The sequence below is a fragment of the Bombina bombina genome, chromosome 1 (genome assembly GCF_027579735.1).
Source record: "Bombina bombina isolate aBomBom1 chromosome 1, aBomBom1.pri, whole genome shotgun sequence".
NCBI classification, from domain to species: domain Eukaryota; kingdom Metazoa; phylum Chordata; class Amphibia; order Anura; family Bombinatoridae; genus Bombina; species Bombina bombina.
Window position 1 is genome coordinate 826,559,655 of NC_069499.1, and position 20,068 is coordinate 826,579,722.

General features: G+C 38.6%; 1 protein-coding gene across 1 annotated transcript in view; it reads left to right on the plus strand.

Moving 5' to 3' along the window:
* VPS4A (vacuolar protein sorting 4 homolog A) overlaps positions 1 to 20,068 on the plus strand; it is a 126,406-nt gene that overhangs the window by 28,834 nt on the left and 77,504 nt on the right. The window contains exons 6-8 of the mRNA XM_053699419.1: positions 9,567 to 9,723; positions 9,830 to 9,978; positions 16,061 to 16,142. Coding sequence (XP_053555394.1) covers positions 9,567 to 9,723; positions 9,830 to 9,978; positions 16,061 to 16,142 — 388 coding nt within the window. The remainder of the gene's footprint in view (positions 1 to 9,566; positions 9,724 to 9,829; positions 9,979 to 16,060; positions 16,143 to 20,068) is intronic.

The window sequence follows — 20,068 nt, forward strand, 5'->3', positions numbered from 1 at the left end:
TGGGCTGGGGCGCAGTCTGGAACTCCCTGAAGGCTCAGGGTTCATGGACTCAGGAGGAAGCCCTCCTTCCGATAAACATTCTGGAACTAAGAGCGATATTCAATGCTCTTCAGGCTTGGCCTCAGCTAGCTGCGGTCAGGTTCATGAGATTTCAGTCGGACAACATCACAACTGTAGCCTATATCAACCATCAGGGGGGTACAAGGAGCCCCCTGGCAATGTTGGAGGTTTCAAAGATAATTCTATGGGCAGAGGTTCACTCTTGCCATCTCTCAGCTATCCATATCCCAGGAGTAGAGAACTGGGAGGCGGATTTCCTAAGTCGGCAGTTGGTTCAACTATGGGGCAAACCAGAACTAGATCTCATGGCGTCTCGTCAGAACGCCAAGCTTCCTCGTTACGGGTCCAGGTATCCCAAGGCAGCGCTGATAGATGCTCTAGCAGCGCCCTGGTCCTTCAGCCTGGCTTATGTGTTTCCACCGTTTCCTCTGCTCCCTCGTCTGATTGCCAAGATCAAGCAGGAGAGAGCTTCGGTGATTTTGATAGCTCCTGCGTGGCCACGCAGGGCTTGGTATGCAGATTTGGTGGACATGTCATCCTTTCCATCATGGACTCTGCCGCTAAGGCAGGACCTTCTACTTCAAGGTCCTTTCAAACATCCAAATCTAATTTCTCTGCGTCTGACTGCTTGGAGATTGAACGCTTGATTCTATCAAAGTGTGGTTTTTCCGAGTCGGTCATTGATACCTTAATTCAGGCTCCAAAGCCTGTCACCAGGAAAATATATCATAAGATATGGTGTAAATATCTTCATTGGTGTGAATCCAAGGGTTACTCATGGAGTAAAGTCAGGATTCCTAGAATCTTATCCTTTCTCCAAGAGGGATTGAAGAAAGGATTGTCTGCTAGTTCCTTAAAGGGACAGATTTCTGCTCTGTCTATTCTTTTGCACAAACGTCTGGCTGAGGTTCCAGACGTTCAGGCGTTTTGTCAGGCTTTAGTTAGAATCAAGCCTGTGTTTAAACCTGTTGCTCCGCCATGGAGTTTTAATTTAGTTCTTAAAGTTCTTCAAGGGGTTCCGTTTGAACCTTTGCATTCCATAGATATTTAACTTTTATCTTGGAAAGTTCTGTTTTTAGTAGCTATCTCATCGGCTCAAAGAGTTTCTGAGTTATCTGCTTTACAGTGTGATTCCCCTTATCTGATTTTCCATGCAGATAAGGTAGTTTTGCGTACCAAACCTGGGTTTCTTCCTAAGGTAGTATCTAATAAGAATATCAATCAGGAGATTGTTGTTCCTTCATTATGTCCTAATCCTTCCTCAAAGAAAGAACGTCTTTTACACAATCTTGATGTGGTTCGTGCTTTAAAGTTTTATTTACAAGCTACGAAGGATTTTCGTCAAACATCTGCTTTGTTTGTTGTCTACTCTGGACAGAGGAGAGGCCAAAAGGCTTCGGCAACTTCTCCTTCTTTTTGGCTGAGAAGCATAATCCGCTTAGCTTATGAGACTGCTGGCCAGCAGCCTCCTGAAAGAATTACAGCTCATTCCACTAGAGTGGTGGCTTCCACATGGGCTTTTAAAAAATGAGGCCTCTGTTGAACAGATTTGTAAGGCGGCGACTTGGTCTTCGCTTCACACTTTTTCTAAATTCTACAAATTTGATACTTTTGCTTCCTCAGAGGCTATTTTTGGGAGAAAGGTCTTGCAGGCAGTGGTGCCTTCCGTTTAAGTTCCTGCCTTGTCCCTCCCTTCATCCGTGTCCTAAAGCTTTGGTATTGGTATCCCACAAGTAATGGATGAACCCGTGGACTGGATACACCTTTACAAGAGAAAACAAAATTTATGCTTACCTGATAAATTTATTTCTCTTGTGGTGTATCCAGTCCACGGCCCGCCCTCTCATTTTAAGGCAGATGTTTTTTATTTTTAAACTACAGTCACCACTGCACCCTATAGTTTCTCCTTTTTTCTTGCTGGTCTTCGGTCGAATGACTGGGGGTGGCAGTTAGGGGAGGAGCTATATAGACAGCTCTGCTGTGGGTGTCCTCTTGCAGGTTCTTGTTGGGAAGGAGAATATCCCACAAGTAATGGATGAACCCGTGGACTGGATACACCACAAGATAAATACATTTATCAGGTAAGCATAAATTTTGTTTTTGTTGCAGAAAACTTCTAAACATTTTATTGATAGATAGAAAAACTACCATGTTTGTTACACTTTCAGGCAAGCTCCTGTGAGCTAAATAAGTAATTGCTGTGAATAGCTAGTCGTGAGAAATCCCCTGTGGGACTGATTGAGCCGCTGCAGACCCTCCTGTGTGTCTGTGTGAAAACAATCCCAATCCTTCATTAAATGCATTGGTTTAACCAACTGCTTCGTGCTTGTGTGCATTTGCAATTCTTATGTGTGAAACATTCTTGTTATTGTTAATGTACATGTATCTGATTATCTGTGCTGTTTCTATAACTTGCTTCATTGAACTTGCATAACCAACTTTTCAAAACCATGAACTCCTGTTTATTAGCTTAAAGGGACACTGAACCCAAATTTTTTCTTTCGTGATTCAGATAGAGCATGATATTTTAAGCAACTTTCTAATTAACTCCTATTATCAAATTTTCTTAATTCTCTTGGTATCTTTATTTGAAATGCAATAATGTAAGTTTAGATGCCGGCACATTTTTGGTGAACAACCTGGGTTGTTCTTTCTGATTGGTGGATAAATTCATCCACCAATAAAAAAGTGCTGTCCAGAGTTCTGAACTAATAAAAAAGCTTAGATGCCTTCTTTTTCAAATAAAGATAGCAAGAGATCGATGAAAAATTGATAATAGTAAATTAGAAAGTTGCTTAAAATTGCATGTTCTATCTGAATCACAAAAGAAAAAATTTGGGTTCAGTGTCCCTTTAACACTCATTAGCAGGAACTACTGATGTTGTCTTACATATGTCAACACATGATTATCATTAAAACATGGTCATGTGGCATGCTTTAAATGTATTTTTCTATTAAAATTAGTATTGTAATGGTCTGCTGAGATCTTAAAGGGACAGTCAACACCATAATTTTTGTTGTTTTAAAAGATAGATAATCTCTTTATTACCCATTCCCCAGTTTTGCATAACTAACACTGTTATATTAATATACTTTTTACCTCTGTGATTAAAGGGACATTAAACACTTGACTGCTAAAATCATTCAAACTAACTTCTACTGTGTAATAATAAAAATCTTAGTACAGCTCTTTATGCTGTAACTTCAGCTTACACAAAACATTTCAAGAAAATTGTTTCTATTACTATACATATCCAGGGCTTGATGCAGCTATGTATGCCGCCATATTTTAACAGCACAGGAGTCACATGACACGCACTTCATATCTCCCTAGAGTACCTATAATTTGTGCATATAAAAATCACCGCAGCAGCAACACTCAATGTTATGCCGACAGAGCTTGTGTTGCAGTTTATGTTATAAATCTGTTACAGGAATAAAACATTTTATTATTATGTTTTTCTATGCAAATAAAGCTTACTTTTTCATAAGTTACCACTGACATTCCTAATGTGTGTGAATGTACACAGCAATCGGCAGGGTTATAAATGTAAATCATTCTCTTCTCTGACAAGCTCCGGTCTGGAGAGGGAGGGGCCGAGGGGGGAGAGAGAGCAGAGAGACTCAGTGAAGAAAATAGACTGAGTAACTCATGCTGCAAATACTTTTTCCTGGAGATTTGTTCTACACAATATTTTATTTTCATACATCTACATCACATATATACAGTAATATATGTATTGCAGATGTATGAAAATAAAATATTGTATAGAACAAATCTCCAGGAAAAAGTTTTTGCAGCATGAGTTACTCAGTCTATTTTCTTCACGGAGTCTCTCTGCTCTCTCTCCCCCCTCGGCCCCTCCCTCTCCAGACCGGAGCTTGTCAGAGAAGAGAATGATTTACATTTATAACCCTGCCGAGTGCTGTGTACATTCACACACATTAGAAATGTCAGTGATAACTTTTGAAAAAGTAAGCTTTATTTGCATAGAAAAACATAATAATAAAATGTTTTATTCCTGTAACAGATTTATAACAAACTGCAGCACAAGCTCTGTCTGCATAACATTGAGTGCTGCTGCTGCTGTGTTTTTTATATGCACAAGTCACATGACTGCTGTGACCCAGTGTAATGTGCGTTCTAATATGGCACCTTACATGAGACAATAATGCACCTTATTAGCATTCATCTTCAAATCGATTTTTTTCAACACTTAGGGATAAGATGAACAAATAAACTAGACAGTAGTGATTACTTGATTTTAATTCATAATAAAACATACTTTTTAATGATTTTTATCAGGTGTTAAGTGTCCCTTTAACTTGTATGTAAGCATCTTCTGACAGCCCCCTGATCACATGATCTACCCTGTTGTGAAAAGCAAATAAAAAAGCATGTGATGGGGGGCGGAGCCAACTAACGAAGCAGCAGGATGCGTCTCCTTAGAGCTCCTGATGTTTAATTAAATATATCAATATATAGAACGTGTGAATTGTTCTTGTATCACACATTATGCCTCAATGAACTGTGGAGAACTAAATACTCGAACCAACTAAATAGAGAGCACGACTATAGTTGCTTTTGGGGCATAAAAATTCCTGGACTGCTGTGAGGAAGGTACGTGGCAAACCGCCATTTTAAAGAACTACGCACTACATTCTACACTGGAAATTCAGCCGTCTATCGCACTATGGAGAGACAGGCAATATCGATACTGCGCAACTTAATGTTCAAACTAGATGCTCATAAATCTGACCTCAGTGCGGCCCTCGACGCAGCTATGAACAGGACCCAAGAGGTGACTTTGGTAAGTGGATCAGTGGGATACGCTAGAGATGAACTGTCAGATATACCGCATGTGAGTTGCGATGTCTCTCACTACACAGAGGACGCTTACAGGGAAGGCATGCAATGCCATGAGACCTATATAAAAGCATCAAACGTGCTATACAACTTCCCAAGCTACCCGCAGTCCATTGGGGCTACCACAGAGGAGACTTGTTTTTTGTTTCTGGAACCTGGGTCTCTGCTATCCTTAGCAACACTTCGCACCAGAGGTGACTTACCGGACTTACCAGCTAGATCGTTGTCAAAGTCTAAGCCTCGCTCCAAATGCTCAAAGTTATCTTTACACTATACCCCTTCTGCGCTCAGCCTCAACCTGTTTGTTCAGTTGTCCGGTCAGTTTGCGGCTCCTTTCATCAGCCCACAGGTTTGGTCTCCACAACTAAGATTCTTTCCATATACTCTGACCGGTCCAGACCAACTACTTAGAAGTGGAGTTGGTTAAGTTGCACACCCGGGAACATTTCTCAATGGACGGCTCAAGCTCTCACTATGATTGTTGTATTTATTATTGGGAACATAATGTGACTAATCTTCCATCTTTGTGCTCACACAGACTAGGACAGAGAAGCAAGCAAGTTTAACATTTTATTGGATTGCATAGTTTGTTCAGTCCTATGATTCATCTATAGCTTCTATTCCTCTATTTGTACTTTTTTTTAATCGCTTTAGCTATGATGTGTATATGCCGCTGTGTTTGTCTGCTAGGTGGAAGTCCCAGTATATGAACCATGTCTTGCCCTCCTCGGTCACCAGTAATACTCATAAACATAGCAGATTTGTACGCACTGTTTTCCAATGTCCCCTCATAAATGTCATTAGTTATATGCTGAGAGTTGTTTGTATTAGCTGCCATTGCACTGTCACATATGTTTAATTCGGCCCAAGAGTGTATTTGAGACTCTCCTCTGCTAAACTTTATAACTAAGGTTAAAATGACTTTTGAGACACTACTAGATTCACTCAAATAGAGGCTTTATACCTCAAAACTTTATAAAATTATTTGCTGTGTTTTAGTTTTCACATTCTTTTGCAACGTTTAGTTTAAGGAGATCTGAATATATTGGCTAGATTTGACATGTGTAAACAACTCTTAACATTAGTTTTCATTTCTTGTCAGACACATGCTTAACTCTGGTCTTGTTAAACTCACTTACCAGTAGCTGCCTACATAGCTGCAGATATTAATTGTTGTGTGAGCTTGACAATTATCACTTATGTTAGATAATGTTATTATTGGATTCCCTATCGTTTTTCTCTTCATCTCTTGTGCCTCCATATCTGTATATAAAGTCATCCTACACTACCATCATATGCTAAAATGTATATACTCTGGCTTTTGTGACTAGGGGTAGATCTGGGGCATATTGTGTGTATCTATACAGTGTATTAACATAATTCATCTATATAACTGCATAATTTATATGCACAACTACTGCTACTTAGATGATATACACTCTCTACTTTAATGGATAATTTCTAGAATGCTTTAGCCTTTATAGAATGTGAACTACTATACACTCACTTATGCCGCAGCACTCCAAATATCTCACTCTTTTGGATTTATTAGATGCAATCACCCTCTCCTGGCCATATGTCTTCCTAGCACCCATTGAATATATAATTTATACTGGCAGCACCACTGTTGGATACTACCTTTAACTATTTAAATAGCATGATTACATGTATATCCACTCAGAGATGTTTAGTCCCTGGGAATCAGTTAGGACTATTTTTCAGTTAAATATGCTTTCATATGTTATCATATTTGTCTCTATCTCCTAGCCAATAAGCTAGCTATATATATGCCACTATGTTTACCCTTTAAGGTTACCCTACACTATCTCCCTATATTGCACGAGCGGACTGTCTGCGGCCGAGACAGTTTGCTATAGCTCTGGCGGGAACTATATATGAACAACTCACTGTAGAGCTAGTTACTGACACCCTCCCTACAGAGGCTCTATAGTCTGGGTTCTATTGACACAGTGACTTAACTACTCAACACATATTACATTCATTTTATGGCTTGTACAAATTATCTGTCACTGCTAGGCCCCTCTCCTTCCTTTCCCGCCGGTACTGGTTGCCTGCGGGTCATACCCCTTCTCCTTTTTCCCGCATCGTCTATAGCTGACATTTCCCCGGGAGAGGGGCTCACCCAATATAACATATGGCTCCGCCCCCCCACCCTCACCTTTAGCTACTGTCCACCCCCATTTTAGGTGTACAAATAAGCGGTATTTACCCGCTATTGATATCATTCTGTTATAAGTTGCTCTTAGCCTTCTGTCTACAAAGAAAATGAGGCACTTTGCCCTCCACTTACGTGTATCTAGTAGGAGCAACTTGTTATGATCCCCCATAATTTGTAAACTTTCAGATAATAAATACACATATTTTATAATTAACATATCACTCTATAAGAAGTATAAGTTTTTCGGGTTGTTTAAAATCTATCACTATCTTATGCGTTTATATAGGAAACAAAAGGAAAAAAGAGGTAATGCTTGATTATATGTATTTGATTTTGTACTTGCATACAATGTCCCCTATATTCATTGAGTTCTTTTGGTGAGATACTCATATAATATCTGAATTAAGATTTCTTCATTCTCTTATATGTAAAGGTTTCATTGTTCAATGGATAAACAATGTCTTGTATGCAAAATTTACCAAAGAGATGTAAAATGTACATTATGTTTATGTTCTTTCTTTTTCTTGTATTGCCTCAATAAAAATCTTTGATTCAAAAAAAAAAAAAAAAAAAAAGCATGTGATAAGAGGCAGCCTTGAAGGGCTTAGAAATTATCATTCGAGCCTTTCTAGGTTTAGCTTTTAACTAAGAATACCAAGAGAACAAAGCAAAATTGGTGATAAAAGTAAATTGGAAAGTTGTTTAAAATTACATGCCCTATTTGAAACATGAAAGTTTTTTTTTTTGGACTTGACTGTCCCTTTATGGGACATTAAACACATTTCATGCACCTCTCTAATTATGGATGCCGCCATTTTGGAACCTAGGTTTCACTGTAGGCAACTGAAGGAGACTTGCTGAAAATGTGCATACACGTCGGCACTGGAATGGAATTTCAACATGGCGGCACCCATGACTAGAGTTTGTGTGTGGATGTTACTGTGTAAGATTTATACGAGTATAGGTCAAATATATTATAATCTTATGAGGTAGGAACAATCCCACTTTTACACTGCATGATTGGCTAATTCGTAAATACCTTGAAACTTTAAATAACCTTAAAAATAAGTAGTGTACAATAATTACCATTAGTAATATAAATTGTATGTAAAATGTCAAAATGATTGCTAATACAGGTGGCCCTCGTTTTACAACGGTTCAATTTACACCGTTTCAGAATAACAACCTTTTTTTCCAGTCATGTGACTGCCATTGAAAAGCATTGAGAAGCAGTGCATTTATTAAAATAGCCAGTAGGTGGAGCTGTCCGCTTGTGTTGCAGCAATGCCAAGCAAGCTGAAATTAATCAGTTTAACCAGACTTGAGCTATCGAGCAGATTTCAAAGGAACAAGATCTTCCTGTCTATAAATCAGTCCAGATTGGAATGCATAGAAAGAACTCTTTGCAGAAAAATGCAAGTGAAGTCTGTGTTGTGTGATTATTTTATTAGGTTTATAATGCTGTTTAGCAAAAAAAAATTGTTCATTTAACTTAGTTTAATTATATATTCTGTGTTGTGTGATTATTTTATTAGGTTTATAATGCTGTTTAGCATTTAAAGTCTTCATTTCAAAGCTTTAAAAATAATGTATTAGTTGTTACTTATGACAATTTTGAGAGGTGCCTGGAACCTATCTCCCTCACTTCCCATTGACTTACATTATAAACTGGGTTTCAATTTACAACGGTTTCAATTTACAACCGTTCCTTCTGGAACCTAACCCCAGCGTAAACTGAGGGCTATGTATTACATTTACAACCTTTAGAAAAACACTTGAATAATGGATAATATATAGTGAATACAGGTACATATCCCCAAATCCAAAATCCAAACCTGTTCTGAAATCCAAACCTTTTAAATAATACTTTTTTTAAATAAAGTAATAAAAAATTACTCTTTTCTCTGCCTGTGTCTTTGGTTTGGTGTTTGTGTTCTAAAATGCAAATAATAGTGCATATTTTGTTTAAAACAACAAATATTAACTTTCTGATTTACAATACTGTACTATCTTTCTGAGGGTACTATGTATAAAAAACGATTAGAAATTATATAAAACTACCATTAGGTTACATGTAAATATTGCCTAAATGACATAAGATATGGTTATTTCCTATGTCTTTAGCAACTGCACGCAGGACCTGCAGTCACCAGTAGCCACCACACATTCATTCCCCCTACTCCAACAAGCTTTCCTTTGGCCAATTTGCAGTCTGGGTGTTGGGCATCCGTGTTGTTAAATGATGATGATCTATATGTGAAAACTGTGTCTTCCGTATTTCAGTTAAAACTTAGTAACTGTTTTGGTGTTTGTAAACTCTTCACAACTAGGTATTTTTTATATATTTTTTTTTACATTGTACATGTTTGACAGAGCTATACAAACACTCTCATAACTTCTCTATATTCATAAGCCAAATTTCTTTGTCCTTATGACATGCTTCTTTAATTCATCCACAAGGGAAACGCACACCATGGCGGGGTATCCTACTCTTTGGACCTCCTGGAACTGGAAAGTCATACCTGGCTAAAGCTGTAGCTACAGAAGCAAACAACTCCACATTCTTCTCTGTGTCCTCCTCAGACCTTATGTCCAAGTGGCTGGGCGAGAGTGAAAAGTAAGTGTTGAGCAAGAAGTGAGTGACAAGGAAAGGATAAGCAGATTCTGGACTAGTGAGAGTCCAGGCATCTTCATTTTTGACAACTATGTCTTCTATCCACCAGGCTGGTGAAGAACCTTTTTGAATTGGCTCGGCAGCATAAACCATCTATTATCTTCATTGATGAGGTTGACTCACTGTGTGGCTCTCGAAATGAGAATGAGAGTGAAGCAGCTCGCAGAATTAAGACAGAGTTCCTGGTGCAGATGCAGGGTAAGTTGTGTTGCTGTTTGACATTTTTTCTTTCATGTAATTGGCAAGAGTCCATGAGCTAGTGACGTATGGGATATACAATCCTACCAGGAGGGGCAAAGTTTCCCAAACCTCAAAATGCCTATAAATACACCCCTCACCACACCCACAATTCAGTTTTACAAACTTTGCCTCCTATGGAGGTGGTGAAGTAAGTTTGTGCTAAGATTTCTACGTTGACATGCGCCTCTCAGCATTTTGAAGCCAGATTCCTCTCAGAGTACAGCGAATGTCAGAGGGACGTGGAGAGTATCACCTATTGAATGCAATGATTTTCCTAACGGGGGTCTTTTTCATAGGTTCTCTGTTATCGGTCGTAGAGATTCATCTCCTACCTCCCTTTTCAGATCGACGATATACTCTCATATACCATTACCTCTACTGATAACTGTTTCAGTACTGGTTTGGCTATCTGCTATATGTGGATGGGTGTCTTTGGGTAAGTATGTTTTTATTACTTAAGACACCTCAGCTATGGTTTTGGCACTTTATGCATTTATATAAAGTTCTAAATATATGTACTGTACTTATATTTGTCATGAGTCAGGTTCATGTATTTCCTTTTGCAGATTGTCAGTTTCATAATTGAGGAACGTTAATATTAAGAAATATTTTTCTTACCTGGGGTTTAGTCTTTTTTTTCAATTGACTACTTGTTTCAAATTGCGGGCTGCTACACTTTATTGCGTCATTCTTGGCGCGATAATTTTTTGGCACGTCCGTTGATGCAAGTTTGTCATTTCCGGCGTCGTAATTGACGCAGAGATTTCACACAGGGTTGCGTCGTTAGGGACGCGAGTGTGTCATTTCCGGACATGGCGCCAAAAAGTTTTTTTGTTACGTTGTGCGTCATACTTGGCGCCAAACTTTTTTCATTATTTATTTGCCCCATTGCTGTTTGCCTCTTGCCTTTTTCTATGTCAGAGGGCTATGCTATTTGCATTTTTTCCCATTCCTGAAACTGTCATATAAGGAAATTGATAATTTTGCTTTATATGTTGTTTTTTCTTTTACATTCTGCAAGATGTCTCAATCTGATCCTGCCTCAGAAGTATCTGTTGGAACGTTGCTGCCTGACATCGGTTCTACCAAAGCTAAGTGCATTTGTTGTAAAATTGTGGAGATTATTTCTCCTAATGTCATTTGTATTAGTTGCCATGATAAACTTTTACATGCAGATAGTGTGTCCATCAGTAATAGTACATTCCCGGTTGCAGTTCCTTCAACTTCTAATGTACATGATATACCTATGAGTTTTAAAGAATTTGTTACTGATTCTATTCAGAAGGCTTTGTCTGCATTTCCACCTTCTAATAATCGTAAGAGGTCTTTTAAAACTTCTCATAAAGTTGATGAAATTTCAAATGACCGACAACATAATGAATTTTCCACCTCTGATGAGGATCTATCTGATTCAGAAGATCCTTCCTCAGATATTGACACTGACAAATCTACTTATTTATTTAAAATGGAGTATATGCGTTCTTTGTTAAAAGAAGTGTTAATTACTTTGGATATTGTGGAAGCTAGTCCTCTTGATATTAAAACCAGTAAACGTTTAAATTCTGTTTTTAAACCTCCTGTGGTTACTCCAGAGGTTTTTCCTATTCTTGATGCTATTTCTGATATGATTTCTAAGGAAGGGAATAAGCCGGGTACTCCTTTTAATCCTTCTGCAAGGTTTAAAAAATTGTATCCTTTACCAGCGATTTGAATAGCGTTTTGGGAAAAGATCCCCAAAGTTGATGGGGGCTATTTCTACTCTTGCTAAACGAACCACTATTCCTATGGAAGATAGTACTTCCTTTAAAGATCCTTTAGATAGGAAACTTGAATCTTATCTATGGAAAGCCTATTTATATTCAGGTCATCTTCTTAGGCCTGCAATTTCTTTGGCTGATGTTGCAGCTGCTTCAACTTTTTGGTTGGAGAATTTAGCGCAGCAAGAATTGGATTCTGACTTATATAATAGCATTGTTTGTTTACTACAACATGCTAATCATTTTATTTGTGATGCAATTTTTGATATTATCAAAATTGATGTTAGATCCATGTCTTTAGCTATTTTAGCTAGAAGAGCTTTGTGGCTTAAATCTTGGAATGCTGATATGACATCTAAGTCTAGATTACTATCTCTTTCTTTCCAAGGTAATAATTTATTTGGTTCTCAGTTGGATTCTATTATTTCAACTGTTACTGGGGGGAAGGGAGTTTTTTTGCCTCAGGATAAAAAGGCCCCTATTTATCAAGGTCTGGCGGACCTGATCTGACAGTGCGCATCAGGTCCGCCAGACCTCGCTGAATACGTCGAGCAATACGCTCGCCGTATTCAGCATTGCACCAGCAGCTCACAAGAGCTGCTGGTGCAACGCCGCCCCCTGCAGACTCGCGGCCAATCGGCCGTCAGCAGGGGGGTGTCAATCAACTCGATCGTACTCGATCGTGTTGATTTCCAGCCATGTCTGTCCGCCTGCTCAGAGCAGGCGGACAGGTTATGGAGCAGCGGTCTTTGTGACCGCTGCTTCATAACTGCTGTTTCTGGTGAGCCTGTAGGCTCGCCAGAAACACGGGGCATCAAGCTCCATTGGGAGCTTGATAGATAGGCCCCAAAACCTAAGGGCAAATCTAAGGCTTCTAATCGTTTTCGTTCCTTTCGTCAAAATAAGGAACAAAAACCTAATCCTCCCCCCAAGGAAACTGTTTCCAATTGGAAGCCTTCCTCAAATTGGAATAAATCCAAGCCTTTTAAGAAACCAAAGGCAGCCCTAAGTCCGCATGAAGGTGCAGCCCTCATTCCAGCTCAGCTGGTAGGGGGTAGATTAAGGTTTTTCAAGGATGTTTGGGCAAATTCTGTCCGAAATCAATGGATTCAGAGCATTGTCTCTCAGGGGTACCGAATAGGATTCAGAGTAAGACCTCCTGTGAGAAGATTTTTTCTCTCACGCATCCCAGTAAATCCAGTAAAAGCTCAGGCTTTCCTGAAGTGTGTTTCAGATCTGGAGGTTTCAGGGGTAATCATGCCGGTTACTTTTCAGGAACAAGGTCTGGGGTTTTATTCAAATCTATTCATTGTCCCAAAGAAAGAAAAATCATTCAGACCAGTTCTGGATCTGAAAATTTTGAATCGTTATGTAAGAGTACCAACTTTCAAGATGGTGACTATATAAGGACTATTCTGCCTTTTGTTCAGCAAGGACATTATATGTCTACAATAGACTTGCAGGATTCTTACCTTCATAATCCGATTCATCCAGAACATTATCAGTTCCTGAGATTCTCTTTTCTAGACAAGCATTACCAATTTGTTGCTCTTCCATTTGGCCTAGCAACAGCTCCAAGAATTTTTTCAAAGGTTCTGGGTGCCCTTCTCTCTGTAATCAGAGAACAGGGTATTGCGGTGTTTCCTTATTTGGACTATATCTTGGTACTAGCTCAGTCTTTACATTCTGCAGAATCTCACACGAATCAACTAGTGTTGTTTCTTCGAAAACATGGTTGGAGGATAAATTTACCAAAAAGTCTCTTGATTCCTCAGACAAGGGTCACCTTTTTAGGTTTCCAGATAGATTCAGTGTCCATGACTCTGTCTCTAACAGACAAGAGACGTTTGAAATTGGTTGCAGCATGTCGGCACCTTCAGTCTCAGTCATTCCCTTCAGTGGCTATGTGCATGGAAGTTTTCTCAGAGCTTTTCAGTTTTGGCCTCTGTTGAAGAGAGAACTGTTCATTTGTTTTCAGACAGACAATATTTCAACGGTGGCATATGTCAATCATCAGGGTGGGACTCACAGTCCCCAAGCTATGAAGGAAGTATCTTGGATACTTGTTTTGGCGGAATCCAGCTCTAATTTCTAATGTCTGTCTAATTTCTTCTTTTCATATCCCAGGTGTAGACAATTGGGAGGCGGATTATCTCAGTCATCAGACTTTACATCCAGGGGAGTGGTCTCTCCATCCGGATGTTTTCTCAGATTGTTCAGATGTGGGGGCTTCCAGAAATAGATCTGATGGCGTCTCATCTAAACAAGAAACTTCCCAGATACCTGTCCAGGGATTCTCAGGCGGAAGCAGTGGATGCACTGACACTTCCTTGGTGTTATCAACCTGCTTATATCTTCCCGCCTCTAGTTCTTCTTCCAAGACTGATCTCCAAAATCATCATGGAACAATCATTTGTGTTGCTGGTGGCTCCAGCATGGCCCCACAGGTTTTGGTATGCGGATCTTGTTCGGATGTCCAGTTGCCAACCTTGGCCACTTCCGTTAAGGCCGGGCCTACTGTCTCAAGGTCCGTTTTTCCATCAGGATCTCAAATCATTAAATTTGAAGGTATGGAAATTGAACGTTTAGTGCTAACTTATAGAGGTTTCTCTGACTCAGTAATTAATACTATGTTACAAACTCGTAAATCTGTCTCTAGGAAGATTTATTATTGAGTTTGGAAGACTTACATTTCATGGCGTTCTTCTCATAAATTCTCTTGGCATTCTTTTAGAATTCCTAGAATTTTAAAGTTTCTTCAGGATGGTTTGGATAAAGGTTTGTCTGCAAGTACTTTGAAGGGACAAATCTCTGCTCTTTCTGTTTTATTTCACAGAAAGATTGCTTCTCTTCCTGATATTCACTGTTTTGTACAGGCTTTAGTTAGTATTAAGCCTGTCATTAAATCAATTTCTCCTCCTTGGAGTCTTAATTTGGTTTTGAGAGCATTACAGGCTCCTCCATTTAAGCCTATGCACTCTTTGGACATTAGACTACTTTCTTGGAAAGTGTTGTTCCTTTTGGCCATCTCTTCTGCTAGAAGAGTTTCTGAGCTTTCTGCTCTTTCTTGTGAATCTCCTTTTCTGATTTTTAATCAGGATAAGGCGGTTTTGCTGACTTCATTTAAGTTCTTACCTAAGGTTGTGAATTCTAACAACATTAGTAGAGAAATTGTTGTCCCTTTCTTGTGTCCTAATCCTAAGAATTCTTTTGAAAAATCCTTACATTCTTTGGATGTGGTGAGAGCTTTGAAATATTATGTTGAAGCTACTAAAATTTTTTGAAAGACTTCTAGTCTATTTGTTATATTCTCTCCTTCTAGGAAAGGTCAGAAGGATTCTGCTATTTCCTTGGCTTCTTGGTTAAAGCTTTTGATTCTTCAAGCTTATTTAGAGTCTGGTCAGGCCCCTCCTCAGAGAATTACAGCTCATTCTACTAGATCAGTCTCCACTTCGTGAGCTTTTAAGAATGAAGCTTCAGTTGATCAGATTTGCAAAGCGGCAACTTGGTCCTCTTTGCATACATCTACTAAATTCTACCGTTTTTATGTATTTGCTTCTTCAGAAGCAGTTTTTGGTAGAAAAGTTCTTCAGGCAGCTGTTTCAGTTTGATTCTGCTGCTGATGTTTTAAGTTTTTCTTTTTTTCATGAGAATAACTTATATTTTGGGTTGTGGATTAATTTTTCAGCATATGGCTGTTGTTTAATTTTATCCCTCCCTCTCTAGTGACTCTTGCGTGGAGTTCCACATCTTGGGTATTTGATAACCCATACGTCACTAGCTCATGGACTCCTTCCAATTACATGAAAGAAAACATAATTTATGTAATAACTTACCTGATCAATTAATTTCTTTCATATTGGCAAGAGTCCATGAGGCCCACCCTTTTTTTATGGTGGTTATGATTTTTTTGTATAAAGCACAATTATTTCCAGATTCCTTTGTTGATGCTTTTTACTCCTTTCTTTATCACCCCACTACTTGGCTATTCGTTAAATTGAATTGTGGGTGTGGTGAGGGGTGTATTTATAGGCATTTTGAGGTTTGAAAAACTTTGCCCCTCCTGGTAGGATTGTATATCCCATACGTCACTAGCTCATGGACTCTTGCCAATATGAAAGAAATGAATTTATCAGGTAAGTTCTTACATAAATTATGTTATTTATCTCCCACTACAAATAAAGCTTCCACCATATATTGTATTTATTAGTTCATCTTAAATAATATTCCCCTTTCACTCAACAGTAAATCAAACATAAAGCTTTAATCCACTCTGGTTGCAGGAGTTGGAAATAGCAGTGATGGAATCCTTGTCCTTGGAGCTACTAACATCCCTTGGGTGCTGGACTCTGCCATCCGGAGACGGTGAGAGCATTTCAATTTTCCATGAAGTACACATAGGGTTCGCTCTTAAATACATCTAACATGTGTCTGTGAAGGACAAAAAGTCTACAGTTGTATGCAAATCTTTAGGCACCCCTGTCAGAATAACATATTGTATTGATTTTTCGAAGTGTAAAACAGTTAATGCAACCTCTACAGTGAATGACCTGAAATTCAACGTACAACTTCTACACATTTTGATGCAACAGTTGAGTTCTGGCTATGTGTGGATCATCTACTGCCATGTGTCTAGTTGCTGTCCTGAACATTTTGTCTTCCCTTGTTTTGACCCGATAAAAAACTGTTTTGCACTTTCTCTGAGTGCTGATAATGGTACTAAAATTATGTAAACTGCATGCAACCTAACACTGTATCGCCAGCTGGGTGCATGCAGGATAAAAATGAATACTCAAAAAAAATTTAAAACATTTTTTACAAAATAAGTATATTGTAAAAATGCTTTTAACTTACTTGAAAAGTACTGCTATACAGTCAAACAAGACTTCTGCAAGTTTTTAATATTTTAATAAGCATAAAAAAGTAGCAGTCACAATAATAAATATATAAAAAAATAGGTGTGATCAGCTATTTAGTAAGATTACATTTTCTTTCATAAAGGTGGTGAGAGTCCACAATCCATTACTCCTGGTATTTCAAGAGCCCTTAAAAACCCCTCCCACCTTACTGGAAACTAGTATTATATTTGCCCCCACTGAAGGAAGGTGAAGAATTGACGTGCTCCAGATTTTCTTCCAGTAAAGGGGTCCTGAGACTGATTTGAGGCCCATTTTCCCCTCAGAGAGCTACTGTTTGACAGAGGGAAGTTGTTGGAGTATGGAGTAGTTGCACAATTGCACCCAGTGGGAATTAGTCACAGGCTTACCACAGGTATTGCAGGGACTGGTCACTAGCCTCCTTCGGTTGGATTCTCGTTATACTCCAAATACATAGATCCTCTACTGTCACACATACAGCACTGGATTGGCTGTCTACTAAGAAAAGCAGTATTGTTTTGCAAGTGGTAAGTCCAGTAGAGTGGGTGCCTATTTAGTAAGTATTGGGTTTATTTATATTTCCACTCACCTAGCCTATAGGCTATTAGAAGGTACCCTTGGGATTGTACATCATAGCCAGGGGACTATTGTGGCATCTTTTTATATATACAACTAGTTTATGCTTATTCATTGATTTTATATTGGACTGTCAAATGAATAATTTTTTTCTGTGATTTTCATTTTTAGGCCTGCTTTTTTGTTTTTGTTTTTTAATTCATACTTACTGAGTCTGTCACCATTACTGTCAAAGTTAGTTCCTCATAAGCTACATTTACTGAACACTTTCCTACTAATATGAAGTGTGTATTTTGCAAGCTTGGTGATATAATACCCCCTGCTCAGCTTTGCAAATCTTGTATGGATCATCTAATGCATTCTAATCAGAACAATGCTGCTCTTGCTTCTAAGGTTATTTCTCCTACATCTGTTTTGTTCTATACAAGGAGTTCTTCAGTTTTTGCTTCAGGAGCTTTTGTACTCTCTACTGTATCTAAAATGCTGGTGGCTATGCCTCCTCCAAGTAAGCGTACAAGGTCAGTTGCTGATAATGCAATGTTACCTAATGCTAAAGTAGAAACAACCCCTGAGGTGGATGGGACTATTCTACTTTGGCTATCTTGAAGATACTACCTCTGTTAAAGATCCTATGTATAGAAAGTTAGAGTCTTTTCATTGAAAGGCTTTTCAGCAGGCAGGTTTCCTTTTTTTGGATAGAAATTAGTATTGCTTGTGTTGCTGCAGCCTCAACTCTTTGGTATGAAAGCTTATTTGAGCAGCTCTTAGTAGAATCAATTAAGCCTTTAATTTTTGATGCTGTTGTTGACATTATTAAGATCAATGCCAATAATATGGCATTAGCAGTTCTGACCAGGAGGCGGTTGAAATCATAGTCAACTGACATGGTTTCTAAGTCTAGACTTTTTTTCACTTCCTTTTCAGGGAAAGCATCGGGCCCGGTCTGGAATCTATTATTTCTACTGTGACTGGCAGTGAGGTAGCTTTTCTACCTCAGAACAAGAAGTCTAAGGGTAAATTCAGGGCTTCTTTACCATTTTTGTTTCTTTCGTCAATCTAGGAACCAAAAGTCCTCTTCCTCCTCTAAAAGCAGGGTTCTCAGATTTTCCTGGAAGCCAAATCCTAAATGGAAGAAGTTAAAACAGTCTAAGAAATCTGTTTCCTCTACCAAGTCAGCATGAAGGTGCTGCCCCCAATCCAGATCTTCTGGTAGGGAGCAGATTACGCCTTTTCAAGGCGCTTGATTTCAGTCGGGAAAAGGGTCAGGGGTGTTATTCCAACCTTTTACAGACCTGTTCTGGATTAAATACTTTAAAAAAGTTTCTCACGGTTCCTTCTTTCAAGATGTAAACAATTAAGACTATTTTCCTCTTTTCAACAAGGACAGTTTAGGGCTGCAACTAACGATTATTTTCATAATTGATTAATCGTCTGATTAGTTTTCCCCCCCCCGATTAATAGACTACTCGGATAAAAAAAGCACAATCATTTTTTCCTGTATTTAAAATGAAATTCACATACTGTTACAAATATAAAACTTGAGACTAAAACCTGACATTAACATAACTGTTTGTCCAGTTTTTAGGCAAGAAAAACAAAACCACAAACTGTTTGACAAGAGGTTGAACTAGAAATTCAAAAGTCAGCATATCCACATGCTCCTTGCTGAGGCTTGCTCTCTTTTTGCTGCTTTTTTTTTTTGCAGAGAATAGACGCTAAGATGGTGTCAGCTGCTTGAGATACATAAAGTAGGGTTTTGCCATTTTTGCCAAGGTGGGATATTTATCTTTGCTCCACCAATGCAAATGGTTTTCCTCCTTGGCATGGGGCCTCTCAAAAAAGTAATCCTGGACTTCATTCTAACATAAAATATCTTAAATATCTATATGCAATGGTAAATAACCAGCTATAATGTTAGGGGAAAAAATATCTACTCTGCTCTTAAAATAACGTATATATACTTTATAGAGGTTGAATCTGGTATAATTTATTAAAAAGTCAAAAGTGCTAAGGACTTTATATAAATAACAGGACAAATCCTTATACAGTTATCTATACAGTACATATAATCAGCAATATCAAGCGATCAGCTAACAATTGGGCAAACAGATAATGAAATCATTATTTTCCAAAGAGTTCTATTACTTCTCAGTCCAGGGTTACATTCCTAGGTGTTATAATAGACATAATCTCCATAAGAATTTCTTTGGTGCTACAGAGATAGCTGAAGTTACTCTCAGCTTGTGCAAATCTTCAGCCAATTCCTTTTCCTTCTGTAGCTCTTTGCATTGAAGTATTAGATCTAAAGATAGCAGCTTCAGATACTATTCCTTATGCTTAGTTTCACATGAGACCTCTCCAGCTTTGTATGCTTTGTCATTGGTGCAAGAATTACACTCCGTTGTCTCAGAAGATTATTTTGGATTTCAGAGCAAGACCATCATTTTCTTGGTGGATAAATCATCAGTCCATTGTTCTAGGGGCACCCATTGTCCGCCCTAATTGTACTGTGAGTCTTTCAGGTTGGTGTGCAGTCTGGGGTCCCAGAGAGCACAGGGAGTTTGGTCTCCTGGAAGTGAGGTTACTTATTAATGTTCTGGAACACTGTGCAGTTTTCAGGGCTCTTCAGAATTAGCCTCTCCAGAAAATTAGACATCTGCGTTTCCAGTCAAACAATGTCATAGCAATGCCCTAAATCAGTGTTTCTCAGCCGCTGTCCTCAAGTACCCCCAACAGGCCAGGTTTTTATTATAGCTGAACCAGTGCACAGGTGAAGTTATCAGCTGATCAGTAACCATGGTTATTAACCTCTCACCAATCAGCTGATTATAAGTTCAG